At 59.1% G+C, this 14,699-nt stretch overlaps 1 protein-coding gene across 15 annotated transcripts in view; it reads left to right on the top strand.

Moving 5' to 3' along the window:
- Positions 1–14,699, top strand: part of SLC29A1 (solute carrier family 29 member 1 (Augustine blood group)) — a 35,373-nt gene that overhangs the window by 19,274 nt on the left and 1,400 nt on the right. For 12 of the 15 annotated variants that reach the window (XM_074579761.1, XM_074579754.1, XM_074579760.1 and 9 more), the window contains 11 exons: positions 9,094–9,176; positions 9,675–9,756; positions 10,032–10,204; positions 10,433–10,572; positions 10,781–10,915; positions 11,091–11,188; positions 11,579–11,669; positions 11,798–11,889; positions 12,030–12,138; positions 12,413–12,498; positions 14,231–14,430. In XM_074579761.1, coding sequence (XP_074435862.1) covers positions 9,148–9,176; positions 9,675–9,756; positions 10,032–10,204; positions 10,433–10,572; positions 10,781–10,915; positions 11,091–11,188; positions 11,579–11,669; positions 11,798–11,889; positions 12,030–12,138; positions 12,413–12,498; positions 14,231–14,430 — 1,235 coding nt within the window. In that variant the 5' untranslated portion in view covers positions 9,094–9,147. Of the gene's footprint in view, positions 1–2,626; positions 2,867–7,004; positions 7,385–8,121; positions 8,306–9,093; positions 9,177–9,674; positions 9,757–10,031; positions 10,205–10,432; positions 10,573–10,780; positions 10,916–11,090; positions 11,189–11,578; positions 11,670–11,797; positions 11,890–12,029; positions 12,139–12,412; positions 12,499–14,230; positions 14,431–14,699 lie in introns of those variants that run through there. The other 3 variants (XM_074579756.1, XM_074579750.1, XM_074579753.1) reach the window with 3 other exon arrangements.

Below are 14,699 nucleotides of genomic sequence, written 5' to 3'. Positions count from 1 at the left end.
GCCAACCTCAACCTGCCACAGGCCTGGTGGTGGTTGGCCCCTGCGTGTCCATCCCTGCTTTGGCCCGGGGGGAGGCTGCTGGTCAGCAGGGAGGAATTACCCCGCCAAATCTGGGGAGCTGGGGAGATGGTGCCGCCAGGGGAAGATTGTGTTGTTCTGTTTCTGGCTCCACTCCTTCACCCCCCCGGACTAAAGTGGAAGCAGCTGTGCAGCCTGGACCAACATCTGAAAAATTGCTGGGAAGGGACAAAATGAGCTCTGCCCCTGTGCCAGCCCCCGGGGCAGGGCTGGCAGCCCGCTGTGTCCCCTCCGCCGAGTCCTCTGGGTGCAGGGGCAAGGCCGGCTCCATCCAGCCCCGGGGGTGCTCTCCCACCTGCTCGGGGGGGCTCGGGAGCAGCATGGCCCAGGGGCATGTGGTTCAGCAGCTGGGGGTCCTGCCTGCTGCCAGCACTGCACGTTTCCGTCCGGCACGTGCTCCTTATGGGAAGGAGCCACAGCTGGGAGGACGAGGCCTCTCCCCTAGGAGGAGAACGTGCCCTGGGGTGTGGAAGGTGGCTGGGCGGCAGTGGGCAGAGGGCTGCTGTGGGCAGGCTGGCTTCTCCTGCCCTTCCTCTCCTGGGCACCTCTGCGGCTGGACTGGCCCGCACAGGGTTTTGTTACAGAAGCAATTGTGCTTTGGGGGTCGAGCGAGCAAGTCCTGGGCTCTTCTGGGGGAGAGGAGCCCTCATAAAGTGCACAGTGCCATTTGGGGTGGGAGAGTGTGTTTGCGGTTGAGCTGAGCCCTCCAAGCCTCCTCCGCCAGGGGCTCCATGCATAATGGAGACCTCGTGCATAGCTTGCGGAAGGATTTAGAGAGGTTTTTGAACTTTCCAATGATTTCATAGCCCCCCATGCCTTCCCCCTCACTGCAGGGCTGTTCTGAGAACCTCCTGGCTGCAGCGTAAGCCATCCCCATCCTTCTCTCCCAGCCCCTCGCTGCAGGTTGCTCCTTGCTCAGCTCCCTTGTGTTGTTCCTGGCCTTACTCCTTCCTGGGTCTGCCAGCTCTAAGCTCAGTTCTAGGGCCAGGAACATGAAGCAATGAAGGAGGAATCCTCTCCCCTCTCCATCCCAGCACCCTGGTGGCCACCAATGGCAGGTGGCCTTCTGCTGTCCTGCTCTTCCCCCCATTATTGCTCCCTGAGTGGTGACCTCGGAGTAGCCACGTGTTGCTAGTAGGTATGGCAGGCTATGGAGAAACTCATCTTGCCCCTCTCCTTCATTCCTTGTCTGTGGGACTCTCTCCCAGTCTGGCCTGCCTTGGTTTCTTCCCATGCATTCGTTGAGTCCTTATCTTCAGACTCATCAGCCACAGCCTGTTTTGGTCTCCTCTTGTTTTGCTGTGTTCTTCCTCTTTACGGAGCTCGCCTTCATTCCTTTCAGCTGCAGACATGAGGGGGAAATGGGGACATGGTCCAGTAGGCTCAGCCCATCCCTCCAACGTGCTGTTGCTGGTGCCCAAGGTGTGGCTGGCCCAGATATCATCTGTACATCTGTACAGATGGGGATTCCTCTTGAGCAAGCCCGAGCGTGACTGGGGGGGAAGCTGCTAAAGCAGAAGAGATGCATCTGGCAGCCATGCCCTAGGGGTTCTTACCTGAGCACTGCCCCAGCCTGGCAGGTAGCACCCCTCTTCCCACCCAGCTGGGTGGAGATGAGGAGTGTCACCTGCCTGCAGGAGAGCCAGGCTGTGGGCAGGCAGGAGCCAGCACTGTGCCTTGTGCTGTGGCATGGTTGGGATTGCCTCTGTCATCAGTGTATGGCTGTCCTGGTATCTGGTGGCCTGTGCCACCAGTGCACCAAGTGCCAGGCTCATCCGTGCGAGGAAGACCTGCTCCTGACTCAGGGCTGCCTCTGGCCACTGCTGATTTTTACATTAATGGTGTCCGGTTGCTCTCCCCAGGGGTCCTGTAGGATTTTCTCCATTGGGAAGCGGAAATGTGGCTTCCTCCCATTGTGCCTCTTCCCGCCGCGGTACCCCGGCTGACGCTAGGGGAGCACCCCTTCCCGCAGCACCCGCCTCCCCGCGGTCCCAGGCAGAGCCAGGCAGAACCTCCACCGGCCACGCCGGCACCCCTGAGGGGGCTTGGACCAGACCTGCAGACGTGGGCTGCCGGGGGGCTGCTGGCTGCAGAGGATGCCAGGTGAGGATGAAGATCTGGGGCGAGGTATCTCGAAGCCATGGCTGGGTGGTGTGAGCTTGGTGTGAGCCTCTGTGCCTGCCCATAGTGGGTCATTTCACTTTCCCACCCTCCGCCCCCACCCCAGGCAGCCCCAGGCACCATCCAGGTCCTGCAGGTGGTTTCTGCCTGTTTTTGGAGGTTTCTGCAGCTGCGTTGAGTGGAGCCTTGAGCAAATCCCTCTCTCCGCCCTTGGGAGAAAGGATCTTTATTTTTCTAAATTTCCAACAAATGTAAGCCAAATCTAGCCCTGGAAAAACATGCTTTCTTCCGCCTCCTGCCGAGAAGCAGGTTAGGGTTGTGCCTTGAAGGGGATGGTCTTTTCCCTTGGGGACAGCGGCCTGAGCAGGTGCCATCAGGGAAACCAGCTCCTCGGAAGAGCCCCTATGAATCCTGTCTCTCCAAACAGGCTCCCAAGAGCAGCTTATCTCTCCTCCTCTGACGCCTCCTCAGAAATGACGTACCCCCCCTTAAATCCTGCCCCCCCCGGGGCACTGTATCGCTTCCTGCACCTCCAAACCATTAGCCTTGGAGCAGGTGACTGCTCCGATATCTGCGCGGCTTTTCCTGCCTCTCCCAAGGCTGTGCCGTCCCCGCAGTCCTGTGGCCTGAAGTGACCAGGAGCGAGGATCTGGGACCAACCAAGCTGGTAAGCTTCTTCCTGTGACATTAAAATGTCCCCCCATCACAGGCAATGACCCGGCTGGGTGGTGCAGCGTTTGGTGGCACCCATCTCTGCTCTGGGGTCTTGCCTGGGTGCCTGGAGAGGTTTTCTCTGGCCAGGGACCAAGCGTGCCCAGGCTTGGGCGCTTGCCGTGTGCTGAGGAGAGAGGTGTGTGCATTCATCGTGGGTCTGCCATCGCTAGGGCCCCCTTGTTGGCATTCGGCCAGCCATATGTCACGGCTGGGAACCCACTCAGCAGCCCCAGTGGGGACTGGGTGATGGGTGGAAGAGTCCCAGCCGCATTGCCTAGGGGAGTTGTATGGCTGGCTCTGCCCCATCACTGCCTGCTCCCTTCTCCCTGGTGGGAAGCCCTTCAGGGACAGCGCTGGAGTCCCACCGGGCCCTGGGGAATCTGCTGCCCAGCTGGGTTGCTTTACCTGCCGGGGCTGAGGGCCCCTGAGGAGCCTCTCGGGGCTCCGTGAACTCTCCAGATAAGGGACTTTGCAGTTGGCTGGTGTGTGCAGTTCAAAACACACCGCGGGGCTGAACGCTCCCCCCGCGCCACCCGGCAGCCGAGATAACAGCCGGCGATGGGTGGTGGGAGTGGGGACAGCCTCCATAGCTCCTGCTAAGGAGTTTGCGTGGTGGCTGCGAGTGCCACAAGCCTGAAGGCAGAGAGGGTCTAGAGCTGCCTCTCCTTTTGCCCATGGAGGGAGCAAGGTGAAGCAGGTCAGAAATGTTGCCCAGGGACCCTGCTGCACAGACTGCCTTGCAGGTTTTTTCCACCAGCCCAGGCCATTGGGGTGCAGAGGGGTTCGTCCACACACAGCGAGGCAAGGAGGGGGGCAGAATTGCCCCCATCCCGCTCTCTCGCCCAGCTCCCTCCTCAGGACGCAGGAATGAGCAGACGGGGGGAGCAAATGGTGCAGCAAAGCCTGTTTGCAGAGAGGTAGGGCACGGAAAGAAGAACAAGAATAATAGGAAGTGCTATCAGCTCTCTGATGGGAACTGCTTGCAAAGCACATCAGGAGTAGGAAGCCTGCTGCAGTCCGTTGGGGGGACGGGGGATCAGAGGAAAGAGGCCATAGCAGAAAAGCCAGGTGAAGATTTTGCCTCTCTGTCCACTCCAGAAGAACCTGAGCAGTTTCTTCCACCATCTGCTGTGAGGCTCCCCAGGGCATCTGCAGAGGAAAGGTTAGAAAGCAAAGCTAGGCAGCAGCAAGTCGCTAGGGCAAGGCGATGTTCACCAGAAGAAAAGGGAGGGTGAACCGTCTGGCTGTCACATGTGGCCTCTAGTCATTCATTCACAACTGCCCCGGCCCCCGGGGACTGGGAGGGGGGAGAGACGTGACGTTGGTTTCTAAGAAGGGCTGTAGAGAACTTCAGGGAAAAGCTGACCGGTGAATCTGGTGTGCCGCCCAGGCGCCTGCACAGGGACAGGGTCCGTGGGCAGCGGGGGAGGCCCCTGAGCTGGGGCAGCGTTTCAGAGGGACGCTGGGCTTGGGACACCTGTGCCTCCTTTCCAAAAAAACATTCAACTGGGGCTTTCAGCCCAGTTTTTAAGGGAACTGGCTGGTCAAGAGGGAAGGTCCTTGCGTGGCTCCATAATTGGTACAAAAACAGGAAGGAGGGTGTAGGAGTCAGCGGTCAGTTTTCGTGGTGGAAAGAGATCGCTGTGTTGGGTCCCATGTTTTTTCAACATGTTTGTGAGCAACCTGGAATAGGGAATGAGCAATGAGATGACAGGGCTTGCTGAGGCGATTGGATTACTCAGGTTTATAGGGACAAGTGCCAGCTAGGAAGAGTACAGAAGACCATTACAACACCGGGTGTTAGGCAGATGAAATTCAGTTTACATAAAAATCGAGGGATAGATGGTGGGCAGGGAAGCCCCAAATCTGCAAACAAGATTACATGCTGAGCTGGCCACTCGCAGCAAGGCCTGGGGCTATTTCGGTTATTTCGTGCATGTAAAAGTCATCCAATCATCTTTGTGAGTGACAAAGCAGAAACAAAGCAGGAAAGCCTTTTGCAGCTCTTCAAATTGGTGTCTCATCACCTCGCGGTCCCTCTGTGCCCCCAGCCCCAGCATTTCTGGAAGGGTCAAGGGGAGCCAGGGAAGGCTGGGAGGAAAGCAATAAGGAAGACCGAAGGCGTGGAGCTGTGCCTGGATGACTAAGTGAGCTAGAATTTCTCTGTTTGGAAAACGTGCTGTAGGGTGGATACGATCCAGGCCTGTAAAGCCGTGGCTGGCGTGGAGAAGCCACTCCGATGTTCATCCACCCTTTGATGGCGAGGGAGCCCTGGCCGAGGCCTTGCACGCGGGGAGAGATGCTGCCCTTGCGCAGAGGCTCCCAAGTTAGAGGGGGAAGCAGGGATTTCACAGAAGTGAAACCTGCTGTGGGCTACAAAACATATGAACAGCGTATCCCTCCCAGCTCGGGGGCTGGGGGAGCAGTCAGGGAGTTAGCCTGTGCCGCTCTTACCCTTTCTTGGCATCTGCTTTTGCCCTCTGATGGAGACAAGCTTTTGAGCCAGAGCAGCCTCTAATTTGACCCAGGGTACCTGCCCTTAATTTGGGAGGGCTTATGTTCGTCACAGCGCTGTGGTGATGGTACACAATCACGCACACTCATATGTCTTGTGAAATACAAGCACGTGTCCCCGCAGCTGATAGCTGAAGGTGGAAGCAGGCAGGACGCTGCCCGGCAGGCTGGTTCCCTGGACCCCGGCACAAGGTAGGAGGACCCGTGAATGACATGGATAGAGTTCAGACACGCACATGAAATCTCATGAAACAAGACGGTCTCGGAGTATTTCCCATCCTCCAGCTGGGTCACAGCCACCAGGGCTTCACGTGACTTGCACACCTGTGCTGGGCTCGTTCCCTGTCTGTAGGTAAACCTTGATGGGCCCCTCGATCAGCCCTTCCTGCTGGGAGGGCTCTGGTGTCACCCAGGGGGGTGAGCGGATGTAGGGGATGGGGTGAAGCCTGGGGAGACATCTGGCCCATCCCCATTTTGGCCGTGCTCGGAGGAAGTGTTGACCTTATCCCTGCAAAGTGATCCCCTACACGTGGCGGCAGGAGGACACGGGGTGCTCGCCATCGGGCCTGACGGCAACCCCTTGTCTAGGGACTGCAAGGACGGTGCTATGCTTGGTGTGGCAGAAAGGACTTTTCTTTAAAGAGCTGGTGTTTCTGCGTGTAAACCCATAGCATCCCTGCCCAGCACCGTGGTATTGCTCTTGAGTGGAAAGCCAAGCGTGCACTGTGCTCGCCTTTGGTGAAGGCAGCAGAAGCAGGAGAAAAGGTGATGTGTGGGAAGGAAGGGGTAGGGAAATCTCCAAAGCCCGGTGACAAATGGCTGCCTGCAGGCATGGCTGTCCTGCGGTGCACGTTTTTCTGCAGAAGTTAGGAGGTTTTGGTGATGGCTGGCCCTGCTGTGGGCTCCTGGCCGGAGCTTGGCTGGCAGTGGGACTGTGTGTGCCCCAATACCGCACGTGTCACTTAACTTCTGTCAAGGCCTTTGTGCGGTGTGAATGGGCAATTAAAATTGTGTCACCTCTTGTTTGTACCTGCTCAGAGGCACTAGCCTGTGGTTTAAGACCACTCCTTGTTATCTTGCTCCTTCCGCTTACACATTGCTTCTGAAGGGATGAGACGGACCGCCCTACGCCCAGGAACAAAATGGATGTCCTTACGCCAAGGTTCCGCATCGCTCCTCCTCTCCCCTGTCCCCCAGGCTGTGCGACCACAGAGCTGGTGGCTGGGGTAAACATCAGGAGACTCCTCTGGGAGGTGAAGGGTGGCCTCTGTCCCCCTGTCTGCTCTCACCGGGACCCGGAGCAGGGTTGCCACCTGCTGCTGGTGTTGGTTCATGTGACCTTTTCTGTTGGTTGTAGGGTTGTTTGTAAGAGACGGTGGCTGGACGCGTTTCCCGATGTAATGAGTGCTGACCCGTGCGCCCCTTGGCAGGCACCGGCTCTTTGTAGAAAAAATTAGGAGGCACTTTGCGAAGTGAGACAGAAAACAAACAGAGCAGGCAGGAGGCTGCGGCTGGGCAGCCGGGCAGCGCCTGCCAAGGAGGACGGGTTCCTGGCGCAGGGATGCGGGTGCTCTCTGGACAGAAGCAGGAGGCAGCTGGGAAAACAGCGTGGCGGAGCAGCACCTAGTGCCCTGCCCCGGCAACCCCTGATTCCCGATCACCCCTGCCGCCCCTGCCTCCTGCCACCTCCTCCACGACACCCTTCCCTTCCTCCCTTCCCGGGGCACTGCGGATGGGCGCCTGGGCAGCGGGCCCCGGGCCCTGTGCCAGCTCTGGTATCCGACACCTCTCCTCCTCCTCCTCCGCGGATGCCACTAGACCCACATGGCCCCAGCCCCCGTGACCTGAGCCGGGGCCTGACGCTCACCCCCAGGAGCAGGGGGGTGCGGAAGCGGGGGGACAGGCCACCTTCAAATACAGCGAACAACAGGGCTTTCCCTGGCTCTGTCCTCCCCAGGTATGTCTGTGGGATCGTTCCCTGCCCCTGTTTCTTGGGACAGTGATGTGACCTGGTGGAGGGCTGGGAGAGGGAGCGGGGGCTTGGCTTGGCAAGGGGGAGCTGGGGTTATCCTGCCTGTTTGGGGGTGAGATCTGTTTGCTTGGGGACAAGCAGTGTCCCCGGCAGGGTTTCTGTGGGTGAGGGGGTGGCAGTCGTGCTTGCAGATCCCCCTGCTAATTCCGAGTCAGGGCTCGGGGCGTCTGCTGCTCACAGAGGGGCTGGCAGGCTGCCGGGAGGGGATTTTGGGATCTTTTCTCTGGAAGCCCGGGTGGCTCGCAAGGGCAAAGCAGGAGCTGTCATGCCCTGAGCTGTCTGCGTGGGAAGGCTGGGGAGCTGCGCTGCAGACGGCTCCCACAGCATCAACATGGTGGCACCTGCCGGGTTGGTGGGGCTCTGGGTCCCACGCAGACGTACCTGTCAGCCTGCTCTGCCTTTTCCAAGCAGCCAAAATCCCTCTCCGCATCCTGCCGGCTATGTCTGGGCTCCATCGTAGCTATAGGCTCCCCGACCTGCGGGACCGCGCCGGGGGTGAGCGGGAGGCGAGCGGTGCCCGGAAAAAAACCCACGCAGGGCACCTGCGACAAGGGACGGGGCTCCGCCGCCTTTAAGGCACAGCCGGGGCTGGCAGGGACTACAGATCCCAGCATGCTGCTCCCAGCCTTGCCTCCTTCCTCCCTCCCACGCCCGACCTGCCCGGCTGCGGGCGGGGATGCTGTAAAGCCGGCGGCGGTGCGCTCGGCTCGGGTCGGGGGGGGGGTGGGGGGGTGGCATGCCCCGGGGGGGCCGGGGGCTCAGCGCCGGGAGCCCCGCTGCAGATGAAGCCCTGGGAGAGGTGCCGGAGCATCCCATGCTGCGACGCCCGGACTGGAAAAGGACAAGGCAGGCCTGCGGCTTTTGCGGGGCGGCTAATCCCCTTCTGTCCCCGGAGAAGTGTCGGGGGGGGGGGACGGCGACACACACGCCGGGGAGGGAATGTCGCTTCTCAGGGGTCCTGGGGCTGCGTCTCTGGGGTTGTCTTCGGGGAGAGCAACGCCAGGGCACACGGGCAGGTGGTGATGGGGGAAAAGAAGCAGTGGGCAGCCGGGAGGGGACAGCAGTGCCAGGGACGTCCTTGGCTTTCCAAGGTGACCCAGGACAGGGCTGCCAGAGCCCCAGAGAAGCGGGAATCAGAAACGGGGAGGTTTTTTTTTTTTTGTAGTTCTGGCCGGAGAAGCTGCTGAATTATATGTGTTTTTTGTGCCGCCGTGCCCCGTGCGTTGGAGGGAGGTGGGGAGGGCGGGGGGGACGGACGCAGCCCGCTGCGGATATGCTTCGCTCACAGCCCCAGGATTGGGGACACAGGGAGCTGCAGGCTCACAAATCCCTTAAGAGCCTGCTGTGGAGCAGCCGGGCAGCCGGTGCCCAGCAGCCTGGGCGTCTCAGGAAAGCGATTTCCCTTTCGGAGGGAAGGCGTGCTGTCCCTCAGCCGGTCCAATAAGGCCGTGTGTCACAGCCCCTCGGCTGAAGGACTCCGAGCCGCAGGTTTCCAAAGCTGCTGCACTGTGCTCTCACCATTTGCTGTCTCTCTTTGGCTCTTAGCCGGCGGCATGGCCGGGGGGATAAAACCAGCACTGTCCCTGCCTGGCCTGCGTCCCTCACTCCCCCATAAAATCCTGTTTGTTTTTCAGACGGAGAGCAGCCACGAGACTTGTTGTGACCTGCGCTGACACTTGCTGCATAAGATGACAGCAAGAGACGGGCCCCAAGATAGGTAATGCCGGGCTGCAGGGTGGGTGTGGGGGCACATCCAGGATACCAGGAGATACTGGGACCCAGCATCAGGGGGACCCCCTCGCCGGCATGCTCACTGGGCTGCTGAGCTCTCGCTTCCCCGAGATGATCTCTCTTGTCAGCTTTTCCATAGCAAACAGGCTGTAAACAGTCCCCAGTGCCGGGACATGCCTGGGGAGCCTGACTCCCTCCCACTTCTGGCAGTGGCCACTGTGCATCTGGGTGCCACATGCCGAGGAGCAGCCAGCTTCCCCCCACCTTCATACCCTACCAGGGAGGACCTCCCATGGACCCTCTGTGGCACCACGTCTCCTCCGGCAGCCCAGGATAGCAAGGGCTGTGGGGCAGGGACACGGCAATAAATTTCATCCACCATCCTCCTGGTGCCTCCAGCTGCAGGGTCGGGGACAGTCAGAAGTGATGCCTGTCCTCTGCCCTGACCATTGTCACGCTCCAAACCGCTCTGTCCCCTCCACAGGTACAAGGCTGTCTGGCTGATCTTCTTCATCCTTGGCCTGGGAACGCTGCTGCCATGGAATTTCTTCATGACTGCCAGGGAGGTGAGGGCTTCCCTCCTGCTGCTGCCCATGACACTAATCGTTCCCTGTCGTCTCCAGGGACCGTGCTGTAGGTGTGGCAGCACTGCATAGTGTAGAGCTCCCACATTTGCATGCAGGAGACAGAAGCGTGGGTCACCTGGGTGGAACAACTGACACTGAGGTGTCAGGAGGAGCCCTGGGCTGCGAGTGGTGTTGGAGGGGGGACAAGGGTGGCCTGAGTGTGCTGGGGGGAGGCCTTGCGGTACCTCGTCCCCACCAGGCTCCTTGTCTCGCAGTATTTCATCAGCCGCCTTGCGGATCCAGAGGAGACAAGCCACTTGTGGAACCAGACCAGTGGGGCTGCCTTGCCCCCCTCCTACCTGCAGTCCATGTTTGACAACTTCATGACACTCTGCGCCATGGTGCCCCTCCTCATCTTCACCTGCCTCAACTCCTTCATCCACCAGCGGTGAGTCCTGCCCCGTCCTTGCCCCTGGCAGCCCACACAGGACCACCCAGCCCTGGCCCGTCTTTCTGCCCTAGCACTGAGCCAAGCTGCAGCCCGTTCAGTCAAGTCAAAGGCAAAACACCGGTCTCCTGTTCTGGGGTTTGGCTGCGATTTCCACGGGAAAGCTTGGCCCCAGCATCACAGGCTTTTCGGGGGTGGGTTTTCCTCACCAAGACCCATCTCTTGCAGGATTCCTCAGCAGATCCGCATCTTGGGCAGCCTGGTGGCCATTGGGCTGGTGTTTTTAATCACCGCGATCATGGTGAAGGTCGAAATGGAGCCTCTTCCCTTCTTTGTCTTTACCATGATCAGCATCGTCTTCATCAACTGTGAGTGAGGCAGCAGGGGGAAGGAAGGGGGCACAGCCCCATGGCTGGGGCTGATCTCTCGGGGAGAAAAGCATGAACCTCACCGCGGGAGAGCCAAGGAGGAGGGCGACCTGCCTTGCCTCACAGGGCAGGGGCCTTGGCTGCCCACAGAGGTGCAATCCATCCTTGCCTTTGGTTTCTCATTTCTGCTCATCTCGCCCCTTTGCAGCCTTTGGCGCCATCCTCCAGAGCAGCCTTTTTGGGCTGGCAGGGCTGCTGCCTGCCAGCTACACAGCTCCCATCATGAGTGGGCAGGGCTTGGCGGGCACCTTTGCCGCTTTGGCGATGATCTTCAGTATTGCCAGTGAGTAATCCCTGCCCTGTGGGTGACAGGGCCATCCCAGAGCCCTGCTGTCAACAGAATCTGCTGGGGTTGTGCTGTAGGGTTAGGTGGGAGATGGCAGCAGGGCCTCACCCCTCTCAGCCCTCATCATCTTCTTCCTTTTCCCCCCTGGTCTTCTCCCTTCCTGTGCTCCCAGTTGGCGCCCAGCAACCTGAAAGCTTCATCGGTTACTTCACCACGGCCTGTGTGGCGATCGTACTGGCAATTTTCTCCTACATCCTTCTGCCTCGCATGGTGAGACTTTGTCGTCCTGGTGGGGAAGGGTGTAGGGACACAGAACCTTTTGCATCACAGTACAAGGACCATGGCGCACTAGCACCCCAGCCTTGGCTCCTACCAGCCTCCACACCTCCTGGTTCAGGGCAAGCCCTCCCCTGTCCTGGGGAGCTCCACGAGAGAACCCCAGGAGGTCTCTGGGATACTTCCCGCTTCAGATACCCCCAATATCCTTGTGGAAACGAGGCTCTGGGTGAGCAGGAAAGCATTAGTATCGGACAGAAGTGGAAGGAATACTTTCCCCATATTGCATTTGCCCATATCACCCACATCTGCTATTACCACAGAGCCCCTGGCAGCCTTCTTTCCTTACGCATGAATGAGTTCTCCGTGGCTGTCTCTCTGCAGGATTTCTTCCGATACTACTCCATGAAGGACAAGACAGAGTACCGTGTGTACAATGCAGAGCTGGAGACCAAGAGAGACCTGATTAAGAAAGGTGAGGGGCTGAGAGGAGGAAGAGGAAGGAAAAAGAGGAAGAGCTGAGACGAAGAATGAGATAGAAGAACTAAACTAGATCCCAGCTTTCTAGGATCTGATATGCCCTACTTGTGTCTTTCCCTGCAGACGAGCCCAATGGGATGGAGCAGAATAACTCAAAGGTCATCCCTATCCACAACCCTGATGAGAAGCCCTCAGTCATCACTATTTTTAAGAAGGTGAGTTGCCAGCAACCCCTGCCCTGCCCCTCGTCTCAGGGGATGGGCACAGGTGTAGGAGAGCATGGGGAGAGGAGACCAGCCCTGCACTGGTCTCTTGGCCTGTCTTTGGTACCAGCCTCTTTCTTTCACCTGCCTAGCTCTGGGTCATGGCTCTGTCTGTCTGCTTCGTCTTCACTGTCACCATCGGCGTCTTTCCTTCCATCACAGCTAAGGTGTCCACTGTCCTCGGAGAGGGAAACAGATGGGGTAAGTGTGGCCAGGGATGGGGTGGGGTAGGAGGAAACTGGGAACAAGGTAAATGGGAGAAAAGAAAGTGGGGCTTGAAGCAGTAGGTGTGCCTTAGGGAAGGAGGAAACAATGTGCATGGTCGTTTGGATGCAGACACTGGCCTGGCTGGGAGACCATTCCAGCCCTTAGTAGGAAACCAGGAGGACCTAGACCTGAAATAGAGTCTCCGTGCGATTGGCGGGAGGGCCTGGGGCACCCTGGGCTTGTCAGTGACCTTCTCCCCCTTCTGCAGGTCTCTACTTCATCCCTGTTTCCTGCTTCCTGCTCTTTAATGTCTTCGACTGGACGGGACGGAGTCTCACTGCCCTCTTCACGTGGGTAAGCATGGGGCAGGGAACAAATGCCCAGGCAGACTCCATCCCCAGGCCCCTCGGCCACGGCTTTCACTGAGGCTGCCATCCATGGCTTGGAAGAAAGAGGTGCAGAGCTGACTCCTGCCTTGGCTTTAAGTCCTAAGCAGAGATTTATGGGTCAGAGCCGAGAACCAGAGTGTTGTTCTGTCCTCCTCCCACCCTTCTTTCAGCATGGCTTGGATGAAGCTGCCTCCTCCATTTCAGCCTCTGTAAACAAACCTTCACTCCAGCTATGCAAACAGCCAGGCAGGACGGCGGCAGCAAAAGAGGGTGAAAGACAGGGCAGCCCAAAATAAAACCTCTGGCCTCCGCACAGGACACAGCTGCTTTAAAAAGCCTTGTCCTGGGAGCAGGGCAGAGCCATGCCATGTGGGTGACAGAGCTGTCCCCTGCCACATCCCCATGCTCTCATCTCCCCTGCCTGGCTCAGAGCTGCTGGAGCTGAGTGATGGGAGCTGTGGTGGGGGTGGGTGAGGAAAAGGGCTTTCACATCTGTGTCTCTTCCTGACCCTTCACCTACCCCCCAGGCGCCTTTTCCCCCTGTATTGTTTGGGCTGTTTGTTTAGAGAAGCTCCTCAGCACCACGTGCCGTGGGGTCTGTCCGGGTCTGGCTTCCCCACGGCCTGGAGCTGCTTCTCCCTTGGCCATCACTGCTGGCTGCCCTTGTCCTTGGCCATTGGCCGTGTTGCTTGGTGTCCAGCCCGCAGCCTCCATGGTGGGATGACCCAGCAGGAGATGTTTCCAAAACAAGACTGTGTGGAAATTCTGACTGTGTGTGGTTTGGGCCTCATTTCCCTGGTTGGGGCCCCGCTCGCTCCTTTTCTCTTCCTCAGGCACGAGAGGCTGTTGCTGCTCTTGCTGGTTTGCCCACAGCTGGCCTAACCTCAGCTTCCCCCTCTGCTCCTGAAGCGTCCCATGGCTACGCCAGCCCACACAGCTCCCAAGGCAGCTGTGGGTCTCCCCTGACCCCAGACCAGTGACCTGTCATCTGTGACCCTGGCACCTCACCAAGGTGACCCCAGATGGACCCAGCCATGTCTCGTACCAGGAGCTGCCTCGGTCACAGCTGCAGGGACAACACAGGAGGACGGTGTTTCCTTCTTCATCCCAGCCTCACGTGTCCACGGACCCCGTTGGGATCCAAGGAGACCGTAACTCAGTCCGTGCCTTTCCCAGCACTGTCCAAAACAGCCCCAGCGTAATCCCTTTCCCAGATTGCTGGACCTCACCCCGCTTAGCTGGGCCATGGCGTAGGAGGCTGAAGAGCTGGTTAAAGCCCAGTTTGCAGGCCCTGAGGTGCCAGAGGGGATTTACCTCAGCCAGCCTTGTCCTGCGCCGTGGTTCGCTGCAGGAGATTGCGTGAGCATGCACGAGGCTCTCCTGCCTGCCTGCCTGTTGTTTCCAGCAAGGGCTTAGCAGTCGCTTACAAGCCCAGCTCGGTATTTTGGCTCTAGTGCTGCTCCTCTCCAAGTCAGCTGGGACAGGACTTTCAGACCTTGTAGGACCCTCCTGACCACAGCACGCGGTGACGCTGAGATTTGTTGCAGCAGAGAAGGTCTCTCAGCAACTTTGCCCTCTCTGTGGCTCCTCCGCAGCCCTGGCGCAGTAGGGACAGCCCTGTATAGCCCCTGCCAGCATGCCATGGGATGGGGAATGTCCACTTCTCAGCTGCTCAGTGACCCGTGTTTTTCTCCCAGCCCGGGAAGGACAGCTGCCTCCTGCCAGTGATGGTGGCCCTCCGAGTCATCTTTATCCCCCTTTTCATGCTGTGCAACGTGCAACCCCGTTACTACCTGCCTGTCGTATTCTCTCATGACGCCTGGTACATCATCTTCATGATCTTCTTCTCCATCTCCAATGGCTACCTGGCCAGCCTTTGCATGTGCTTCGGGCCCAAGTAAGTAAGAGCTGGGGACAGGGGAAGGGTTGGCTACACCCCCGGATGCCAGCCCCAGCACAACTGGAGTCTGGCTCTGCCCAGCTCTGGCGTGAGCACACCCCAAGGGGATGCAGGCGCAGAGGGGGATCGCCCCACCACCTCGGGGGACACAACCCCTGTGTCCTGTCTCCAGCCTTGTGCCTCCATATCCTAGAGATGAGGAAGCTATTGTTTGAGCTCTCCGTTTCCCCCCACTGCCAGGCTGGGGAAGGGGCTGGATGCAGTGG

The sequence above is a fragment of the Larus michahellis genome, chromosome 3 (assembly GCF_964199755.1).
Source record: "Larus michahellis chromosome 3, bLarMic1.1, whole genome shotgun sequence".
Classification (NCBI taxonomy): Eukaryota; Metazoa; Chordata; class Aves; order Charadriiformes; family Laridae; genus Larus; species Larus michahellis.
This window is presented reverse-complemented; position numbering and strand designations above follow the sequence as displayed.